This window comes from Nannospalax galili, unplaced genomic scaffold, assembly GCF_000622305.1.
Source record: "Nannospalax galili isolate Female #2095 unplaced genomic scaffold, S.galili_v1.0 scaffold31, whole genome shotgun sequence".
Classification (NCBI taxonomy): Eukaryota; Metazoa; Chordata; class Mammalia; order Rodentia; family Spalacidae; genus Nannospalax; species Nannospalax galili.
The window spans coordinates 4,099,048-4,120,702 of NW_008332149.1; the positions used below are offsets into that span (position 1 = coordinate 4,099,048).

General features: G+C 39.6%; 1 protein-coding gene across 5 annotated transcripts in view; it reads right to left on the bottom strand.

Annotated features, from left to right (window-relative positions):
- Positions 1 to 21,655, bottom strand: part of Inpp5f (inositol polyphosphate-5-phosphatase F) — a 99,726-nt gene that overhangs the window by 21,298 nt on the left and 56,773 nt on the right. For 2 of the 5 annotated variants that reach the window (XM_017796688.2, XM_029560738.1), the window contains 8 exons: positions 20,012 to 20,148; positions 13,481 to 13,609; positions 13,103 to 13,285; positions 12,929 to 12,985; positions 8,960 to 9,158; positions 7,538 to 7,717; positions 6,070 to 6,137; positions 758 to 882 (listed from right to left, as the gene is read on the bottom strand). In XM_017796688.2, the coding sequence (XP_017652177.1) occupies positions 758 to 882; positions 6,070 to 6,137; positions 7,538 to 7,717; positions 8,960 to 9,158; positions 12,929 to 12,985; positions 13,103 to 13,285; positions 13,481 to 13,609; positions 20,012 to 20,148 (1,078 nt within the window). Of the gene's footprint in view, positions 1 to 757; positions 883 to 6,069; positions 6,138 to 7,537; positions 7,718 to 8,959; positions 9,159 to 12,928; positions 13,286 to 13,480; positions 13,610 to 20,011; positions 20,149 to 21,655 lie in introns of those variants that run through there. The other 3 variants (XM_008827298.3, XM_029560739.1, XM_029560740.1) reach the window with 3 other exon arrangements.

Genomic DNA, 21,655 nt, shown 5'->3' on the forward strand with positions numbered 1-21,655 from the left:
AAAATAAAAATAAATAAAATATTTTTTAAAAAATTTAAAAAAAGAAGACATATTTAAGGTAGCTCAAAAATCTTAAAAATAATTGTTATTACCTGCATGTGATTTTACTATTACTACATATTCTACATATTATATAAATAATTCTATAACCAATTTACACAGTGAAAGAAAACACATACAAATACATCGAGAAATGTGTTGTATGGATCAGACACTTCTTTCCCCCACAAAGCTCCAATACCTAGGTAAATTCACCCAGGACAGAATCAGATATGACAAAAGGACCCTGCTTTCAGAGCGCACAAAACAAAGGTACCATCAAAAGGATTCACCAGTTGTAACTTGTTCAGAGCAAACTTGGGGAAGTTTATGCAGAGGGACAGAAGTGTGAACTGAGTGTGAAGACAGCCAGCAGGGGAGCTCTGCTCTATAAGGATGGTCTATCACTTCTGCTAGGCTCAGACCCAAGCAGAAGGGAAACTCCATGGGATCTTCAACAGTGTGAACAAAGCAAAAAATGGAACTCCCCGTCTCCAAGGCATTTTGGAACAGAGAGACTGTGATTATTTTGGCAACAACTTACTCAAAGGTTTAGCCAAATAAAGCATATGAAAATTAGAACCAAGTAAACAATGATATTCCCTCCCTTTCTAAGAGTTATTTTTCTTCCCAGGAAAGAACAGAGAAACTAAGTCCTTTTAACAACAAGTAACACAATCACAGCAAGCGATCAGATCTTCTCAGGAAGGCACCTTACCAGTGCTCATGGAAGTCAAAGGAAACATAAGTGAGTTGTGAGTTGTTGAAGAGCAACACTTGCTTCAGGTAAGCATCGCCAATAATTTTCTCTCTTCCAGCCTGGTCTACCAAGTTAATTATAACCTATGAGAATGAAGAAGAAAAAAATTAATATTAATTAGATGTTAGAATCATAACATGATTTTAATGATCTATTTGGAGCTACATTTTAGAAGTATTTTATAGCTATGCTTAGAAATTAATCCACTCAAGCATCAATTTTTCTTACAAAATTAAAAATTTGTTACATAATTTAGTCTTCTGAGAACGGTTTGTATCAATGGTATTAATAGCTTTTCTAAGCACTGAAATAATCAAAATACACATGTTCCTTTTTAATAGCAAGTAATTTAAATAGCTGGAATAATTTTTTTTAAAAAAATCTACAAACTAAACATCATAAAACTACTGAAATACATAAAAGAAAACCTGAATAGATGGAATACATACCATGTTGCTAAATGGCAAGGTTCAACATTGTAAAGATATCAAGTCTCCCCCAAATTAATCTATACACTCAATAATCCCAATCAAAATTCAACCAGGACCTTTTTATGGACTTGACAAGTTAATTCTAAAGTTCATCTGGAAGAGTAAATATGTGAAAACAATTTGGAAACTAATAATAAAAGGGGACTTGCCCCATTTGGAGAGTAATTCTATATAGTCTATATAGCAATTAAGATTGTGGGACTAAAATAGAAACAGGCAACTGATTCTAGAGAACAAGGACCACTGAAGAAGGGAGGGTACACTAACCATACCACTGTTGGCAAATATAAATGATTCTATTAGTGGCTTGAGGACAACTGTCTGTCTCTAAGGAGGAAAGATTTATAATGACCCCCTATCTCCCATTAATGATACCCAAAATAAATTCTAGATATATTAATGACCTAAATAATCCCAAAATAAATTCTAGATATATTAATGACCTAAATATTTTTCTTCACATTATAAAAAAATAGCCAAAAATTTCAGGGTAATTTTTCCACAGCTGTAGGTTGGAACATGACTTTCTAAGCCTAATATAAAAATCAACAGACACAAAGGAAAAGAAGAACAGATGCAAAAACAGAAAAAATTTAAATCTGTGTACAAATGACATTATAAGCAAAGATTTGCAAAAAATACAGAAATGGTCATGAGAATATACCTACCACTTAAAATCAATAATTTATAAAGAGTGATATAAATTCACTAGAAAACAATGGGCAAATCTACAAAAGAAAACAGTTAGCATGATGCTACAGCCCTGTTGATAATCAAATGCAAATTTTAAAACATAAAAGTAGTTTTTACCTATATATAGGTAAATATGAATACTATACATAGCATTGATGAGTACGGGAAATAGAAACGGGCTCCCATTGTTTCTGGGAGTGCAAACTGTGTGGGGGTGGGTGGGTGGGTACATGTGCCACAGCCTACATGTGGAGGTAAGAGGATAACTTTGTGGAGTGGGTTCTCTCCTTCCACCTTTTTGTGAGCTCCAGAGACTGAGCTCAGACTATCAGATTAGCACAGTGGGCAGCAAGCGCCTTTAGCATCTGAGCCATCTCACTGGCCCTGGTGTGGTCTTTCTGGGGCTTTTATTTTTTCATTTAGAGAGAAAGAGAAAGAGAGGGGGGAGGGGGACAGGAAGTGGGGGTATGGGGACATGCAAGTTGCATTCACATGCCAGGACACAAGGGTAGAGGTCAGAGAAAACTTTTGTGAATCCATTCTCTCCTTTTACCTTTACACAGGTTCCAGGGATTGAACTCGGGCGGTCAGGCTTACTCAACCAGTGCTTTTGACCCACTGAGTCATTTTGCTGTCATTTCTGGGATTTCTTTTTTTTAAGACAGAGTCTTGCTCTATAGCCCAAGCTGGCCTCAAGCTCACAATCCCCCTGCCTCAGTCTCCCAAGTGCTAGAATTATAGATAAGCACCACCATGCCCAGCTTGGAGACTTTACAATAGCAAAAGGTACTAAAGATACTAGTATATTTTAAAGGTCCACCAATGGAGAAAAGGTTAAGAGCCAGAGATCGTAAATAAGCAATACAGTTGTAGGATAATACATATGATACAGCTCTTTGTGACTTAAGTTTTGAATTGTAAATGTGCAAGGGGTCAAGGGTTTTCTTGCTGCAAACAACGAAGCCCTGAGTCAAATCTCGGAACAAGTCTGGAAGCAGCATGGTTCTACGTGGCTGAATTCAGGACTCCAGATACCATTAAGGACACTAGTTCTTTCCATCTTTTTATTCTACCATTCTTTCCAACTTTTTTACCCTAGCACATATTGGATAAACCTCCCACAAGTTCATTCACAGTCCTGAGATAGCTGCAACAGTTCCACATCAAATCCAGACATAACAACCACAGGGGGACTGCTGGTTCATGCATCTCTTTTTATTAGCTAGGACACTTTCTTCCAGCAGCTTCCCAGGGGACTTCTAACACATCATACCTTATTGATCAAACAGCCAATGAACAAACAGGCCCATGCGAGAGCAATGGCGCCACCAGGACTGAGTCAGATCGACCATGGGCCCATCGCCCCAGAAAGCAATTACCAGGGAGGAGATAGATAAATGAACACTGTCAGGGTGCTGTGAGAAATCAGGAAGTGTCTGCTCAATACACACACCTATAAATTGATGTGAAAGCCAACAGGGAGCAAAGCTGAGTGTGGGAAGAGGTTATTTCCTCTGCTTACACACCTCAGGATTGCTTTATTTTTACAATTTTGTGTCATATCTCTAATACTAGTTACAGTTACATATATTGTTAATATAGGAATCAACTCACATTATAAGAAATTCAAATGCAGAATAAGACCAAATCCTTCCTGACTACATTCCAATCCTGTAGGCCTCCTTGGAGGTAACTCCTGTTATCAGTTATCTGTCTTTTCAACCCGTGTAAATGTATTTCTATATAAATGTTCATGGCACAGATGTGTGTGGACAGAACAGGGGGGCAAAAACTATATAAAAATATATAAACCTGACAATTTTATTTGTAGGATTTTAAAAATGCTAACCTACTATATGCTGTCATATTTTTTTCTCCTCTTGCTCCACAACATGATTTTGAGATTTTTCCATCTCAGTGCAAACAGATCTACTTTAAGTATTTGCGTATATGCTATACTTTGTTTATCCACTGTCCCCTGACAGCTTTTCTGACGCTGCAGTCAGGGCTCTTGTTTATGCCCTCCTTGACTCTTGAGAAACATGTTTCTCTCAAGAAGATCTTATTTTTTTCTGTTCAAGTTCTGGCTGCTCTTCATCTTTCCTGAACTTGGTAGTTCTCATCTTTTTTATTTTACCCACTCCATTATGTGAGTCATGGCTTTAATTTGCATTTCGCTGATGACTAACGAAGTGCCGCACCTTTTCACATGTTTTTTGACTTTATGAATACACTTTTGCATAAAGACTCTCTCCAGTTTCTTTGTCCAGTTTTCTTTGTGGCTACACCTTTTTAAAATGTATTTAGAAGACATTTAAATATATATATGCCTTGAAAAATATTAAATATCAGGGCTGGAGAAATAGATCATCATTTAAGAGAACTGGCTGATCTTCCAGGTTCAGTTCACAGCACCCACGTGACAGTTCACAACTGTCCAGAACTCCAGTTCCCAGGATCTATCGCCCTCTTCCGGCCTCTCTGGGCATTGCATGCACATGGTGCACCTACATACATGCAAACACTCATACACATAATAAAAATAAGTTTAAAAAATAGCTATTTCCTAAATGGGCACTACTCCTTGTTAAATAGATAATATTTGACATACAATCATACATTAAAAACATGGGAAGACAATGGTTAGTGCTTCTGTAAATCCTGTTTATGATCCATGGTCAGATAGTCTATGCTGTCCCCTGAAAGCGTCACTGTTTGATCTTTCACACTTAGATCCATAATCTTTAAATTGGTCTTTAGGTTTTTATGTTTTAAAGTGAATATCAAAAAGTAAAAGTACAGTTGAACAGTAGTATAACCATGTCTTAAGTGACAATACCATTCAAAACATCTACACCAACCATTCTGCATCTAACATGAGTTTCCACTTTCAAAAGTGATTATCTGCCTTTATTACCACAGTTCCTAAAGTTTTTAAATATGAGGGCCTCCTTTTCTTTTCCTCCCATTTCCTGCAGAGGCTATGTTTGAAACCTCATGAAATTTAAATACTAATTAAGGCAGAAATGAAGTCACTCATTATTAAGCCTTCCCTTCCAGGAACACAGTATTTTATCTTCATTTAAGTCAGGTTTTCTGTTCTTCATAGTTATCTTTTTTATCTCCTCTATATTCATGATTTTTTTTGTGTGTTTATTATACTTTCAGTTATTTCTTTCTATTTTATTTATTCTTGCTGTAAGAAAAAAACATCCCCTGGCAGTACAGTCAGACTAGCCATTGCTAACTGACAAGAGTGTGACTATTTATATCAATCTTGTATTGAAAATACTGAATTTGTATTTCACCTAATAGTTTTCAATTTTGCTTTATGTGATTGCACTGCTATGTGTATGTGAATACATAAGAAAGGTGAACCAAAAACAGACACTGAAAGACATACATCAAATTGTTATCTCCAGGATGCAGTGAGTGAGACTGGGAGATGACTTTAGTCTAGACACTTTTTAAAAATATTTTATTATTTTTATTTTATGTGTATGCATGTATTGCTTATGTGTAGGTAAGTGCACCCGTGTCATACAATGCCCACAGAGGACAGAAGAGGCTGTTGGATTCCCTGGAACTGGAGCTATAGGACAGTTGTTAGCTGCCATGTAGGTGTTGTGATTCGAACCCAGATCTTCTGCAAGAACAACTGGTGTTCTTAACTGCTGAGCTATCTCTCCAGCCCTAGTCTAGACACTTCTTGCTCTAATGACTGATAGCATCTAGTCTCTTCATCTTATCCAAACAACCTAAAGTAGCTGACTCCATTTTCCTTACGAATATTAGGACTATTCTTAGCTTAACAACAACAAAAAAGCCAAGTGTCAGGGCACACATTTAGTCTCAGCACTCGAGAAGCAGAGGCAGGCAGATCTCTGTGTCTATATAGCAAGACTTTATCTCAAAAAACAAAAACAAAAAACAAAGAATAGTCTTAGCTCACATGGGTTTTTTAAACTTCATGATAAATGTTGCTATTTAGTTATGAACAGTACATTTCTGCATGTGAAATTTCAGGTAAATACATGGTCATTTCTACATATGAAGGAACATTTTACTACTACAAATCAAGCCCACCTGTTTTTTGTAAATTTTCAGTTGTTCTTCGAAATGGGCACAGAAACAGGCAACAGTTTCCTTTTCACCTACAAAGAAGTGATACAAAATCTATTTTCCTTCCCATATTTATGACATAAATTAGTGTCTATTCCATCTTTATTCTTACTTTTAAATAATTGGCAGTTTAAATGTAAGATTATCTAACCAGCACACTAGACTAAAATTTCTTTCTTCCAACTAAACGAAGCTAAAATATATCTCAAAGTTCCAATTGTGAAGTTATGACTATACACACACACACACATGCACACAATACACACATGTACACACCCTACACACCCCACACACACATCTTACCTTTCAGAAAAGGTTTCTTATGACTTTTGGTTTTAGTTTTGTTTTGTTTTGTTTTGTTTTTGGGGGGGGACAGGGTCTCCCTTTCACCCCAGCTGACCTTGATCTCATAGATATCCACCTGCCTCTACCTCCCAAGTGCTGGGATTAAAGGTGTGCACCACCATGCCTGGCTCTTCTGTGACTTGTAATAAGAAAAAATTAAGATCCATCTAAAAAAGGACTGAAGTTTTACTAAATTCTTGCAAAGAATACAAATTAAGTTTGGTAAGAAAAATATACTATAAAAATTTTTTAAAGCAACCTCACTCAGTAATCTAGATTTAAATGACTTAGTTTTCTGGTACTAAAATTAAAATACTATAAGAAATTAAATCCTCAATATTTTTTTTTTATACAGCCTTTATGGAGAGACATTTGGGTAAAAGATACTCACTGATTTGTTAGCTGCCATCTTGTTATAATACTTCCTGCTTCTGCAGACACTGGCTACATTCACCCTTTTCTAAAGTAAACATTCTAAAAAAATATTCTTCAAAGCAAAAGCAGTTCAAAATCTCTGAAATAAGACATTTTACTGTACTGCTGGAGCAACTTCAGCATTCAGTACATGACGTCCTCTTCTGATGTTAACACTCCTGTGACTAGGAGACCACTTTCTGTTCTCATTCCTGGTTGTCACATTGCAAGAGGAGAGGAGGTTCTGTGTTGCTTTTTAAGTGCTAGGGACTGAACAAGGCCTCATGCAAGGTCAGGCATTTCATTCTACTAGGGCCACATCCCCAGCCTAAGAATTAGTGTTTGAATGGAGTAAATTCAAACCTACCTCACATCTAGTTTCTATTTTTTTAATATTTTATTTATTATTTTTATTTTACGTGTATGAGTATATTGCCTGCATGTATATGAGTGCACCCGTGTCATGCAATGCCGCGGAGGTCAGAAGAGGACTTCAGATTCCCCTGGAACTGGAGTTAAGAACAGTTCGTAGTTGCCATGTGGGTGCTGGGAATCGAACTGCAAGAGCAGTCAGTGCTCTTAACTGCTGAGCCATCTCTCCAACCCCATAGTTTCTATTTTTCAAATTCTCCCTAAAATCATCATTTGCAGACCAAATAATTGACAAGCTTACTTTTGTCTAGCTGAGGTCTTGGATTATATCGATACCCAACCTGGCTCCAAAAAACAGGAACAGAGCCTCGAGTTTGAATGAATGACAGGGTGTGATTATGAACATGAATTAACTGCTCAGTCTCCACATAATTTGCAACATTTCCGTTTTTATCCACTCCTCTTCGTTTGTAACGCATTCCTGAAAGAAAATTAAAACAGAAATCAGCAACACTTATAAAAATGTATTTAGTGCCAGGTGTAGTGGCACATGCCTTTAAACCCAGCACTCGGGAGACAGAGGTAGGCAGATCTATGTGAGTTCAAGGCCAGCCTGGTCCTGGTCTACATAGTGAGTTCCGGGCCAGCTAGGGCTATAGGGAGACCCTGTCTCAAAAAGACCCACCCCAAAAATGTATTTAGTTTGGTTTGGAGTTGTGGCACACACTTGATATTCCAGGGCTCAGGAGGATGAAACAAGGGGATTGCAAGTTCAAGGCCAGCCTGGGCTACATACCAAAACTAAAACAACAACAACAACAACAAAACAAACACAACACAAAAATGTATTTAGTCTGACTAGATTATGCTCCTAATCAAATGTCTGTAGGAAAACCTTATCCTGTGTATAGCTGACAGGTAGAACAATACCAACTTACCAAAATCACAGCTGTACCCATCACTGCTTTTTTTTTTTTTTTTTTTTTTTTTGAGACAAGGTCTCCCTGTAGCCCCAGCTGGCCTGGAACTATGTAGACCAGGCTGGCCTCAAACTCACAAAGAGCCACCTGCCTCTGCCCTCCCGAGAGTGCTGAAATTAAAGGCATGCGCCACCACACCCAGCTCCATCACTGCTTTTAAAATTGGAATCTTAGGGGGCTGGAGAGATGGCCCAGTGGTTAAGAACACTGGCTGCTCCTGCAGAGGACCAAAGTTCAAGTCCCAGCACCCACATGGCAGCTAACAACTGTCCATAACTCCAGTTCCAGGGTATCTGACACCCTGTTCTGACCTTGCAGCACGACATGGGTACACTTGTATATGTGTGGGGAATACGCTCATACACATAAATAAAAATAATAAAATATTTTAAAAATTAAAAAAAACTGGAATCGTACTTCCACTGAATGAAAGAGAAAGGTTTTCCCAAAGGCTAGTACTCTGGAAGGATTCATCCCTCTGATGCAGACTTTTAGTGAAAACACTGAATTTAGAAGCACATCTCATGTGACTTTCTTCTCTTCTGGATGTATACGCCTCCTTTTCTGCCACAGGTTGCTAACTGCTCCCTGCTCACCCTTAACTGCATCACAGTATTTGGAGTAGGAGAATTTGGACCTAACTGTGCTTCCAAGTATGTGACTGCCATTCTCATTTCAATGTAACTCGGCCTTTCCTACATCACCTGGATTTGATTTGCATGTTGTTCTAGCCCTCCACTCACCTGCTCTGTGCCTGCTTCGGCGTGATATGAGAGCCACTAGAAAACGTGGGTGAATGTTGTCTACGCAGGTGGACTCCTGAGGGGGGGTCTCTGGGCTGCTTTTGTCATCATCAGATGATTCGTTGTAATTAACCACAAGTTCTTCAATTTGCACAAAACCCTGAATAATGGGGATAATCCAAAAGTCCACATCCGGAGTCTGAAACAAAGAGCGTCACGTTGTTTACATTCTGTACAGGCAACCTCTATTTTCTTAAACCAAAACAACAGTCAGCAGATTGTCGGTCTGCTAGAAGCAAAATCCTTTTATTCAGCCATAACACCAAGGAAGGAAGGGGGCGGGGGAAGGCCTTTTCTTTACAGTAACTTTTCAAAAACAGCTGACTGGCAGGGAGCACAGTAGAGGTGCCAGGCTGATGGGTGCAAACTCAAGCTCCACTCACTAGGCTTCAATGTCCTCCTCTGTGAAAAAGGAATGCTACTGCCTCATAAGACTGTTGTGAATAATGAACAATACATGTAAAGTGTAGCACAGTACCTACCATAGACATTTAAAGAATATAGTTGTTAGAATTACTCCTCTTGGTATAGAAAACTAAAGCTTCGGATTTAATTTTTAAACCTCAATTGCTCTAAGCTTATAATAAAATAACCATTTCATTATGAAACATAAGGTTTATCCTTTTCATTTTTTCCTTTTCTTATGTATTTATTCATCTATTTACTTATTTTTCGGTAGTCTCCCTCTGCACCCCAGGCAAGAGCTTGGAACTTCAGGTCATTCTCCTGCCTTATCCTCCAAGCACCTGGGATTACAGGTGTGTGTGCCACCATGTTGAGTTTTTTGTTTGTTTTTGTGGTGTTGGGAGTTGAATACAAGGTCTCATGAATACAAGGAAAACACTCTACCAACTGAGTAAACACAGCACCAGGTTTATTTCATTTTCTGCTTTAGAAAAACACTTGCTTCACCAACCTAAAATCCAAATAGGAAATGAACAATAAAAAGACTGTCCATGAATCTCTTATTACAAAATGTCACCTAACATAATTAGGAGAGTATTGTTTAAAGTTAGAGATTTCCTCTTCTGTGTCTTTCAAATTACAGATTTTTAAACCAGGTATTGGAAGGTGGAGAAGGCAAGAGGATCAGGAGTTGACGGTCATCCTCAGCTACATATTAAGTTCACAACCAGCCTAGGCTACATAAGACCCTATCTCAAAAACATTGCTGGGGAGGAAGCTCAGTTGGTAAAGTACTTGCCTTGTAAGCATAAGTTCTGAGATCAATCCCCAGAATCCACATTTTAAAAGCCAGACGTGTGGTGGCACAAGTTTGTAATCACAGTGCTAGAGAGGTAGAGAAAGGCAGATCCCTGGGCCTCACAGGCCAGTCAGCCTCACAAGCCAGTCAGCCTCACCTACTTTTTTAGCACCAGGCCAATGAAAGAGTCTGTCTCTACATTGGTCAGTGCCTGAGGAAGGACACCTGAGGTTGTCTTCTAACCTCCACATGCACATTCACAAGTGTACAAATGTGCAGTTGTATACACAAACACATATGCACATAACACATAATCACTAAAGTAAAATAAAATGCATACTCAGAATTTTGTTTTAAGGCAGGGTCTCACTATACAGCCCAAGTTGGTCTAGAACTCACAATCTTCCTGCCTCGGCCTCCAGAGGGCTGGGATCACAGACATGCATCACCAAGCACAGCTCCAGCATCAGCTTCAAATCTCCCAGTCCCACCTCAGAGCTTCACTGTTTTAGACTCCGCAAGCAGAATCTCCATCAAGTTGGAGTTGGAAACAACGCAGATTAGGGCTGGCCCGCACTCATTCACGATTATCGTTAGTCTCATGATTTGTACTTCTGTTTGTTTTTTGATACTGTGTGTTTGTTTGTGGCAGGGTCTCACTATGTACTTTGGCTGGCCTAGAACTCGCAATGTAGATCAGACTAGCTTCAAACTCATAGTATCCACATGCCTCTGCCTCCTGAGTCCTGGGATAAAAGGTGTGTGTCACCACACCCAGCCTACTATTTGTACTTTTGTTCTAGCAATAAATGCAAAACTCTTGACAGAAACACAGAAATGTTGCCATATGTGACCTTTATCCTGTCATCAGTTTTAAATAGTAATGTAAAAGTGTTCTGAAAAAAACTCTGTAAAGATGGAAATCTATCAGGCGTGGTAGTACAGGCCAGTAATCCAGCACCCAGCAGAGGAAGGTAGATTTCTGTGAGATTGAGGCCAGCCTGGTCTCCATAGTGAGTTCCAGACCATCTGGCTACAGGGAGATTCTGTTTCAAAAAGACAAAAAAAAAAAAAAAGGGGGCTCTATATGGCCAGCATAAGGATGAATAATCATCATAAATGCCCTGTATCTTCTGCCTCTGGGTTTTGAGGGTCATAGTGTGATCAGCATCAAAGAGGTAAGAACAAACCCATGTCTCATTCTCAGTAGAGACATGTCAATTATTGCTATGAACCACCAGTAACAAGGAGAAAAGGGAAGAAGGAAAATAGTGAAAGGTTAAGAAAAAGGATATACAACCACAGTCAGCTATTTTTGTCTAGTGTTTGGTCAAAACAATAAGCAGTGCACAGCAGGCCCTTCAGGCATAATTCTCCAATAAGTATGATGATTAATCCTCATTGTCAACTAGACTGGACTGAGAATCACCTAGGAGATAGTGAGACACATCTGGGGGCATCTGGGAGCATGTTTCCATAGAGAATTCCATGTGAGGGAAAGCTACAGCTGAATGTGGGTGGCACCACCTCATGGTCTGAGGTCCAGACAGTATAAAAGGGGAAAATGCATAGCAGCACCTCGCTCTGCTTCCTGGCCCACCATGACGAGAGCTGCTCTGCTTCTCATGCTCCCCTGAACCAGTCAGTCAAAATAAGCCCTTCTTCCCTGAAATTGTCTATTTTTGGCACAGAGACAAGAAGTAACTATACTTAAGTACTCTTACACAAAGTAAGAGTAGCCCCCAAACCAGAAAGAGACCAGTGAGATGGCTGAGAAGGTACAAGAACTTGTGAAGCAAGCCTGACAACCTGATTTCAATCCCCTGACCCCACAGTAGAAAGAACTGGGCTGGCCTTAGAGAGTCAATCTCAGATAAATGGAATATAAACAAAATACATTTAAAAAAAATATTTTATTCTTTTTTCTTTTCTTTTTTTGATCTTTTTAGAGACAGGGTCTTCCTGTAGCCCCAGTTGGCCTGGAACTCACTATATAGACCAGACTGGCCTTGAACTCACAGAAATTCGCCTGCCTCTGCCTCCCAAGTGCTGTGATGAAATGCATGTGCCACCACACCTGACTTATTATTTTTATTTTATGTGTATGAATGTATTGCCTGCATGTATTTAAGTGCACCCACACTGTGCAATGCCCACTGAAGTCAGAAGAAGGCATTCCCCTGGAACTGGAGTTATAGATGGTTGTTAGCCACTGCGTGGGTGCTGTGAATTGAACCTGGACCCTCTGCAAGAGCAGTCAGTGCTCTTAAACACTGAGCCATCTCTCCAGCCCCCAAAATACATCTTTACTGGAACTCTATGAACATGAGTTCCATAGCTTTAAATTACTTCTTACCCTCTCCCCCTCTCCCCTCTTTTTTCCCCTCCCCCTCCCCTTTTCCTCTCTCTCTCTCCTCAGGATCTCAATATATAACCTAGGCTGGACTTGAAAGTACTTATAACCCAAGGGGCCTTGAACTAATGATGATTCTCCTGTCTCAGCCTCCCAAATAATGCTGAGGTATGTGCCATCACCCCAGGTAAGTACCTGCTGTAAAGATATTCAGTAGCAAGGTAGTGGAATGTAAACTACCTTTAAAAAATGCCTTGGTTTTTCCTAGTTTAATGATTCTCTTCAATAGGGGGGAATATAATTTACATTTGCTTAACAATTATAACAGGATATCTTAGAAAAAGCTACTCACACCAATCTCAGTAAGATCTTGTATCATATACTTATTCCAAAAAAATCGGTCATCAACCTAGAGAAAGCAGAGAAAAAACAGCTCAGAATGACATTATTTCAGTTTTCCTATAAACCACAAAATGGATCGTCCATTGTTCCAGAGGGTGAACCTGCTCCAAGCTGTGAGATGTACCTTCTGCCAGAGGGGACAGCCATTCCTCTCCCCAGTGCTCTGCCTCTGTACAGAGTTGGTCAGGTCATAAGTCAAGCTATAGTAGAAGGATTCAGAGTCCATAAACATCTTTAGCAACTCCTCAAGCAACCGTCTCTCCAACTTCTCCTTTTCTTTACTTTCCTTAACCTGTAACAAGCCAATCTATTATGACAATAATCAGATGTAAAGTTTATGGATAATGCAACACTTCCAAGTACAAATAATCCCAGGGACAAAATGAGACAGTCTTTTGATACAAAAAAAATGACTTGGAAATAAATTTACTGGCAGGAAATTACCCCTCAACTTACGGCTAATCAAAGATGAATTCAAAACAGATGTCAATTAAATTCTTACTTTCTTTTTATTAGGGGCAGACACGTTGGATTTAATATGTGTAAAGGTCTTCAGTAGAAACTTTGAGTCATCAGGAGATGGTATAATCTTCTCTGTTTTATTAATCCCAAAATGATGCTTCTTACAGAGCTAAATAATTGGAGAAAGAAAGATGATTCATTATTAATTACTGATTCATAATTAATATCTGCTTGTCATATGTTCAAGTGTGAGTGTGGAAGTGAGTGCTTATACATCTGGATTACAAGAACCCCAAAAGTTAGGGAAACAACTAAGTAGGTAGAACACAACTATGGCTTCAGTTACTAGAAGCCACACTACAACCAAAACACAACACTGGAGGGATGGAACTAGGATTTAAAAGCAGAAAATTCGGGAACACAATTATAATAAATTCCTTTTTAAGATTTTATGTCTATGTGTGAGTGCTCACATGTACGTATGTATACTACATGTGTGGCTTATGCCTGCAGAGGCCAGAAGAAAGTGTCACATCCTCTGGAACTAGAGTTACAGGTGGTTATAAGCCCCTAAGAGGATGCTGGGAACCAAACCTATCACCATCACCAGCCTCTATTAGAAAAAAACTCTTACCTAACATATCCAAAGGAAAAAAGTTCTCATTGAGGTTATTAATGCTTTGAAAATTGACATCCAAGAACAAAAATACTGCAAAATACATATCCACTATGCCTCGAGTAATTGTCAACATCTGCATCAAATAACTGAGCATTTTGGTTGAGAAAAAAAAATATCCTAAGTCTGCCTACTGGGAATCTTTTCTTTTCTTTTTTTTTTGGTCTTTTTGAGACAGGGTCTTCCTGGAACTCACTATGTAGACCTAGTTGGCCTCAATCTCATCGAGATCACCTGCCTCTGCCTCCCAAGTGCTGGGATTAAAGGCACGAACCACCACACCCAGCTTCTACTAGGAATCTTAAAAGCTGGACATTTCAACCTTTTCCTCTCCTTGCATCATTACACATAATGATGAAATCAGCAAATAACACAGGATTAGTTAAATTTACAGAGATTAGTTAAATTTAAAGAGAGTAATTAGGGTCTGCAAAAAAATGTGCAGTCCAACCAACAAGGCGAGGAAGAGGAGGGAAATGTGAACATGGATGTGTTGGGACAAGAGCAGGGGACAGAAAGTTCTAATGAAGGCTACTTGGTGAGAGTTGGGAGTTTTACATGGCACAACATGGAGCAAATATTCTGAAACCTACAAAAGAATTCTGCTAGCAATGTGCAGACCAATTCCATTTTTCAACACGCTAGTTTCACTGCTATACTAAGAACTAAATTACAGAGTGCTTATTTTCAGTCTTACACAATACCTATTAACAGAAGATAAATCAGTCAGGCATGGTGGCACATGCCTTTAATTCCAGCACTTGGGAGGCAGAGGCAGGCAAATCTGAAAAAAACAAGTGATAAGTGAGAAGAAAATAAGCTAGTTCAATCTTTGGTTATGGAAAGAGGGTAGGGAAGAGAATGTTATTAAATTTGAGAGTGGAGACTTCTTAGTCTGGACTGTTTTAAAATGCAATGGAAACCTCCAGCTGGTTTTATGTCTTTTCAAAAGTATGGCTATTAAAAACCAACCACATGTGCTTCACAAAACGAATACAACCTTAAGCTGATCCTGCCCCACCATGAATGCCAAGGGAACTAAAGTTGAGGTAGCAAGGATTTATACTCTTACTGTGAAAACTGAGCTAACTTAATTTCCCTTCAAATAAGCAAAACCTTATTGACAAACACCTTGGAGCTCACTGATTTGGCTCTGGCTAGCCAATGAGCTCCAGGAGGTCTATCTGCTTGTCTGCTCCCACTTGCACCTCCACCCAAACGCTGGCGCTGAGGACCTGCTCTGCTGCGCCTGCTTTTCTCCCAGGTGCTGGGATCCAAACTCAGGTCCTCATGCTTGCACACCCAGCACTTTATCCACTGAGCTGTCTCCCCAGCACAAACTGATTTTTCAAAATAGAAACTGAAAATTACCATATGCATAAACACTTCCAATGAATAGTTTAGAATCTTCTATGTAGTTACTTCCAGAAAAGAAGTATAGACTATTATCCTTCTGCAAAGTTTAAAACTCAGTCATACCAAAAAAGTGGGATGAAGAAAATACTTCTTGGAATCCCTTCCAGTCCTAAAATATTTTGTTTCAATACAGCCCTTGGGAATACACAGCACTGACAGACAACAGGATGCTGACAGGATTGTTTTCCCTCTACCAGAGGTCCAGCCAGTTCTCTAAAGTATGTGGCTAGTCCCTTATCACAACTCTGGTAAGAAGGAAACACCCACTGTCACAAGCTCCTCAGTGTCTCTATCACATTTCCACAGTCAAGATTAACGACTCATATTGCTGTTGTTGCTTAATAAAATAAATCATTTTGCTTTAAAATTTGTTATCTCTATCCATCCTGAGATAAAATTTTAAACAGTTGCCTGTTGGGAAACTAAGCAAGAAAAATGATGCTGTTATCCACTAAGGCAATGAGATATAGCAGGTAAGATACGCAAGCATGGAGCATAAACCTTTAACACTTTAAAGAGTATTTTTTCAAAATAAATCATGTATGTCTTCTCAATTACTTGAGTCCTAAGCTGTCTTCTATAGCCTTATTTACACATGTCATTTTTTAAAAAATGGTACCCTGCATTGAAAAACAGTGTGGCAATTTCTCCAAAAGTTAAGCAGTGTTACCACACTACCCACCAATCCTATACCCAAGGGAAATGAAAACCCATGTACACCAAAACCTTGTATTCAAAACTGTTCACTGCAGCATTATTCCTGATAGCTAAAAAGTGGAAGCAGCTCAAATATTCATCAGCTGTCAGTGAGTTAGACCCCCCCCAAAAATGTATTCTCATACAATGAAATATTATTTGACAATAAAAAGGAATAAAGTGCTGATATATGCTACAGGAAATACTGTGCATAAAAGAAGTCAGTAACAAAAGGCCACTTATGGTATAACTACATTTCTATAAGAATGTGCAGAATAGGCCACTTTATAAACACAGCTAGCACTTGGGGATTTGGGGTCTAGGAACACATGAGGAATGACTGCCAATGAGCACAGGGCTTCTTTTGGGGGGGCTGTCAAAAATATTTTAAAATTTATTGTGGTGACAGATTGCTCTGTGAATATACTAAAACCACTGAATTATATACTTTAAATGGGTAGGTTACAGCATATTAATTACTTTTTATTAAAACTGGCAAATAAATAAGCCACATGCCTACCTGTTAAAAACACCTCTGAGAGGGCTGGAGAGATGCCTCAGAGGCTAAGAGCACTGGTTGCTTGTTGCAGAGGACCCAGGCTCGGTTCCAGCATCCATACAGCAACTAACAACTGTAACTCCAGTTCCAGGGTATCTGACACCCTCCTCTGACCTCCACAAGCTTGCATAACACGGATGCACTTACATACATGCAGGCAATACACTCATATACATAAAATAAAAAAATATATATACATATTTTTAAAAACACAACTGAAGCATAAAACTAGAGTCTAATACTAGAATTTGCAATAAAACTGTTTCTGCTCCAATAACAGAAGACAAATCAGACTTTAGCAAATCTGAGAATGCAGACCATGCTACTAGATGGAGGGTTCTACTGGGAAGGATAAAAGCAATAGATTATTCAAAACAGTAAACAGGCATTCCGATCAGAAAGGCATACTGTAGTAAAACAATGTGGAACCAATTTTGTCTAACAAGTATTTTTGATATGTATGTTAATAAAAAATAATAGAAGTTTAGTGGAAAAGTATGCAAAAACGCAGACTGTAAAACCTAATCTGAAAACTCTACAAGGGCTGGGACAAAATGGAAACCACTGAAACATTAGTTTTAGCAAGAATATTAGCCAACATCGTTTCTAAGTGGTGATGTGATTTTTTTTTTCTCCTTTACAAGCAGAAAAAAAATTAAGCTTCAAAAAGCTTCCTTTGTTCATTTCATTTTAATTTTGTGGACAAGGTCGTATGGAGCCTAGCCTGGATTTGAACCTATTATGTAGCTGAAAGCTCCTTTTAAATGGAGTTATATGAGAACTGAAAGGAGGATATCACAGATTTAAATTAATCTGCTAGAAGATTAGCAAGAAGTCTGTGATTATCAACATAGCAGTCCTTGCCCTTCCTGTTGTTCACTATGCAAAAATGCTTTATTTTTTAAAACCATAACATAAGATTAAAAGCAAAGGGGGAAAGGTGCCATGAAGATTTCTAAAAATAACTCTTGAGAGAAAGGTGTATGAAACTATTCACTAAAATAGTATCTGGAAATACTTTCTCTATGTTCACCTCTAATTCCACTCCTAACATGAACCATAATCTTTGGTGACCCTAATCACCATTACAGTTTGCACAACCTGATCACTGTGAAAACTCTAATTATGCCAGGGAGATGGCTCAGCAGTACAAGAGGACCTGAGTTTGGATCCCCAGTACACACATAAAAAGTCAAGCATGGCCGCATGCACCTGTAGCCTCACCTCTGGGAGGGCAGAATAGGCAGATTCCTGGAACTTGCTGGCCACACAGTCTAGCCAATCTCTGAACATGTGTGGATACTGGGATTGAACTCAAGTCATCAAGCTTGTGCAATAAGCCCTTTACCTACTGAGCCGTCTCAAGGGACCCTGTTTTCTTTTTTTTTTAAAGAAAGAACCCTTGCTGTTTAGTCTTTCCATTTTCCAGGAAAGAAGTAAAGGTCACAAGTGGAGTGACTTCAGGTGCAAATGATGAGCTTGCTTTCACAGCAGCTGCTTCCTGGGAGGAGGAACCCGTGAAAGTGTTCCTGTCTTGCCTACTGTCCTGTGGGGATTTGACATGTAGAGATTATCACCACTCTGGCGTAGTCTCTGTTGACACTTATGTGCTAGGCAGACCTGTGTGCTCTGTGCATTATTATATTTAGTCCCTAGGACCATCTTGTGTGGTGGGCACTGTTACAGATAGAGAGGAAGCCTAGCAAGGGTTAAGTCATGCAGCTGACACATGGTGGGGTCCTGACCTAGACTGAGAAGTCTGGTTCTGTGCCCCTCAGGTGAACTGCCTTGAGTTACCTGAACAGTAAGCAACACATAACAAAGCACACACTGGGCCGCTCAGCTTAATACATGTGTTTCCATGGTAAGTTCTTAGGGAGGAAATTTGGGGGCAGGGTTGAACAGCTTTAAAAATAAGTTAGATACTTTTATACTTCAGATTTTATTGGAGGCTTGGCAATCCAATGTCATGAAACCAACAGTAAAATGAATTTAAGAGGACTTTGTTATACTTCCATAGAATATTTCTCAATCTCCTTGGTAGTTGTACTAGAACAGTGTTCACTATTGTTCATCTAGGGTAGTAATTAGGCCAGTACAGCAGGTGCATGCTGGGTTTGATTGCATTAGTTTTCAGAGCCAGTGACTGTATTAGCAGTGTCTTTATAATTGCTTTGCTGACACACTGAAAGATGAGCTTGACTGGGTGTCACTGACCTTTTCTTTGAGGGTGAGCCCCCTTGAGATGGCATTCAAGCTTGACCGCCAAGCCTGGGGGTCTCTGACAGCTAGGTTTAGAGCCACACCAGTTCACCTAGGCCTTGTCCACTCATGTCCAGCCATCAGTTTGCATACTTGGAACTCTTAACCAAGAGGAAATTAAATGTCATGCCTCATCCAGAGAAGGCTGGGACTCTTGGACTTTTTGATATTCTTTGTGCCTACCAATCTTTAACATATTTGAGATTTACTACACACTGTCCTATAAACGGCAAAAGAAAACTCTGGGAAATAACATTTACATGAAAAAAAAAATGGAGGGGGGTCTTTTTGAGCAAAGTCTCTCTGTAGCCCCAGCTGGACTTGAACTCACAGAGATCCGCCTGTCTTTGCCTCCTGAGTGCTGGGACTAAAGGCTTGCACTACCATGCCCGGCCAAGCATTTCTTGTTTCTTAAGACAGGGACTTGCTATGTAGCATAGGCTGGTGTGATGCTCAGAGACCTGTGTCATCCTCTTCAGTACTGGGACTGCAGATGTGTACCACCACACCTAGCCAGGACTTCTTTTTATTCAGACATCCTCTCCCATCTCCTCTTCTCTTGCTCCTCCTCTCTTCTCTCCCTCTCCCTTTCCACTCCTTTTCTCTTTCCTTTTACAGAGACTCTTGCTATATAGCCCAGGTTGACTTTGAACTTGTGATCATCCTGACTCAGCTTCCTGAATGCTAGGATTATAGGCATGAGCCTCCAATACCTGGGTCCCTTTTTTCTTTCTTGCTAGCCCAATGGGAAGAGAGGATCTTCAAATAATGTAAAATGAAGTTCCCCTCACGTGGCATAATTGGTTTCTGTGTGTACATGTGTGGGTAAGGAGTATATGAGTATGTGTGCATGTGTGTGTAGGTGCACCTGCTTTTCTGTACATGCAGTGGTCAGAAGTCAACATGAGGTGCTTCCTCTATAAGTTATCTTTTGGCCAGTCTTTCACTGAACTTTCCCTTACCTCTAGCTCAAGCTCCTGAGGTTCCATCTCAGAAAGTGATAGTACAGCAATTTTGGTCACTTTACAGACCTCATGGTCTCCTGGGAGTTTGCCCACCAATGCTTTCTGCCGAATTAGAATAAGCCACCATGGGAGATCTGAAAGAGAAAAATCATATCAACACCTGGTATGTATATAGGGTTGCTGGCCTGGAGTGAATAGCCTAACAGTAACAAAAAGTAAAATACACAACAAAGATACAAAAAGGGCCTTAAACATCAAAGATGTTCAGTCACACTAGAAGAGAAATGTAAATCAGGACAAAACTGAGATTCCATTCTGACCAGGTAAGGACAAGGAAACTGACAACAAACATTTGCTGGTAAGGCTATAGGGAAACAACAGTGCTGCTGGGAATAGCAGCAGACACAACTTTTCTGGGAAAAAAAAAATGTGGCAATACCTAATGATATACTGTGTGCACTTGTCTTAAAACCCAGCAGTCCCACTCGTGGGACATTAGCCTTCACATATACCTCAACAAGGAAGTATTACACTCCAGTCTAGTCCTGCTGTACTTTACAACTGCCAGATGGTCCTGGAAACAACCTGAATAGTCAGACACTAAAGAGTAGTTGAGGCAATGATAGCATATCCATACAGCAGAGTTGTGTATACACCAGGCAATATGTTATACACCTGCAATCCCAGTGCCCAGGAGGTTGAGGCAGGAGGGCTGCTTTGAGTTTCAGGCCAGCCAGGGCTATATAGAAAGACCTTGTCTTTAAAAAACAAAAAGAGCTAGACCTATAATCCCAGCTAGTTAGAAAGCTGATGTAGGAGGATCACAAGTACAAAGCCTGCCTGGGCTACAAATCCAATTCAGGACTAGGCTGAGCAATTTAATGAGTCCCTATTTCAAAATAGAAAATAACGACCAGGGATGTAACTCATTGTTACAATGCTTGCCTAGAATGCACAAGGCTCTGGTTTGATTTCCAGCAAAAAAAGGACATCAAAATAACAAGTAAAAGAGGCTTGGGGATATAGCTCAGTATTAGTGTTTCCCTAGTATGCATGATGCCTCAGACTCAATCTCAAGTACTGAGGGAAGAGTAGTTTACAGTTGTAAAAAAAATTCTAATATTCTACAAACTGATAAGGAATGATTCCTAAATATAGTAAATGAAAAACTTGGATATGTTACCAGTATATGGAATATGGCTATAAAGTGTCATACTATGAGATTCAGTCAATTGTCAGTAGTTCCATAAAATTATAATGGAGCTGAAAAACTCCTATTGCCTAGTGATAGGCAATGATTGACACAGCTCAATGTGTCATTCGTGTTTGAAGTGATGAGAGATGCTGGTATACACAAATTTACTGTTCTGCTAACAGTATAAAAACAGTCATGGGACTACTATCCTCAGGCCTCTTGGGGTAAGTCTACAGCGTAGCTCTCCGCGCTGGGACTCCCTAAGCCACATTCACCCTTCCATCCCCCCCCCCTCGCCGTTCTATACTCCTAGTTTGAGCCCTGCGCCACTCCTAGTCTTGGGGCCCCAGACACCTGGGGAACCAATACTGCTTCCTGACCCTTCTCACCCAGAGCAACCCAGTCCCTTTCTTGGGCTCCAGGAGCACCACTTCTGGTCCTGGCCC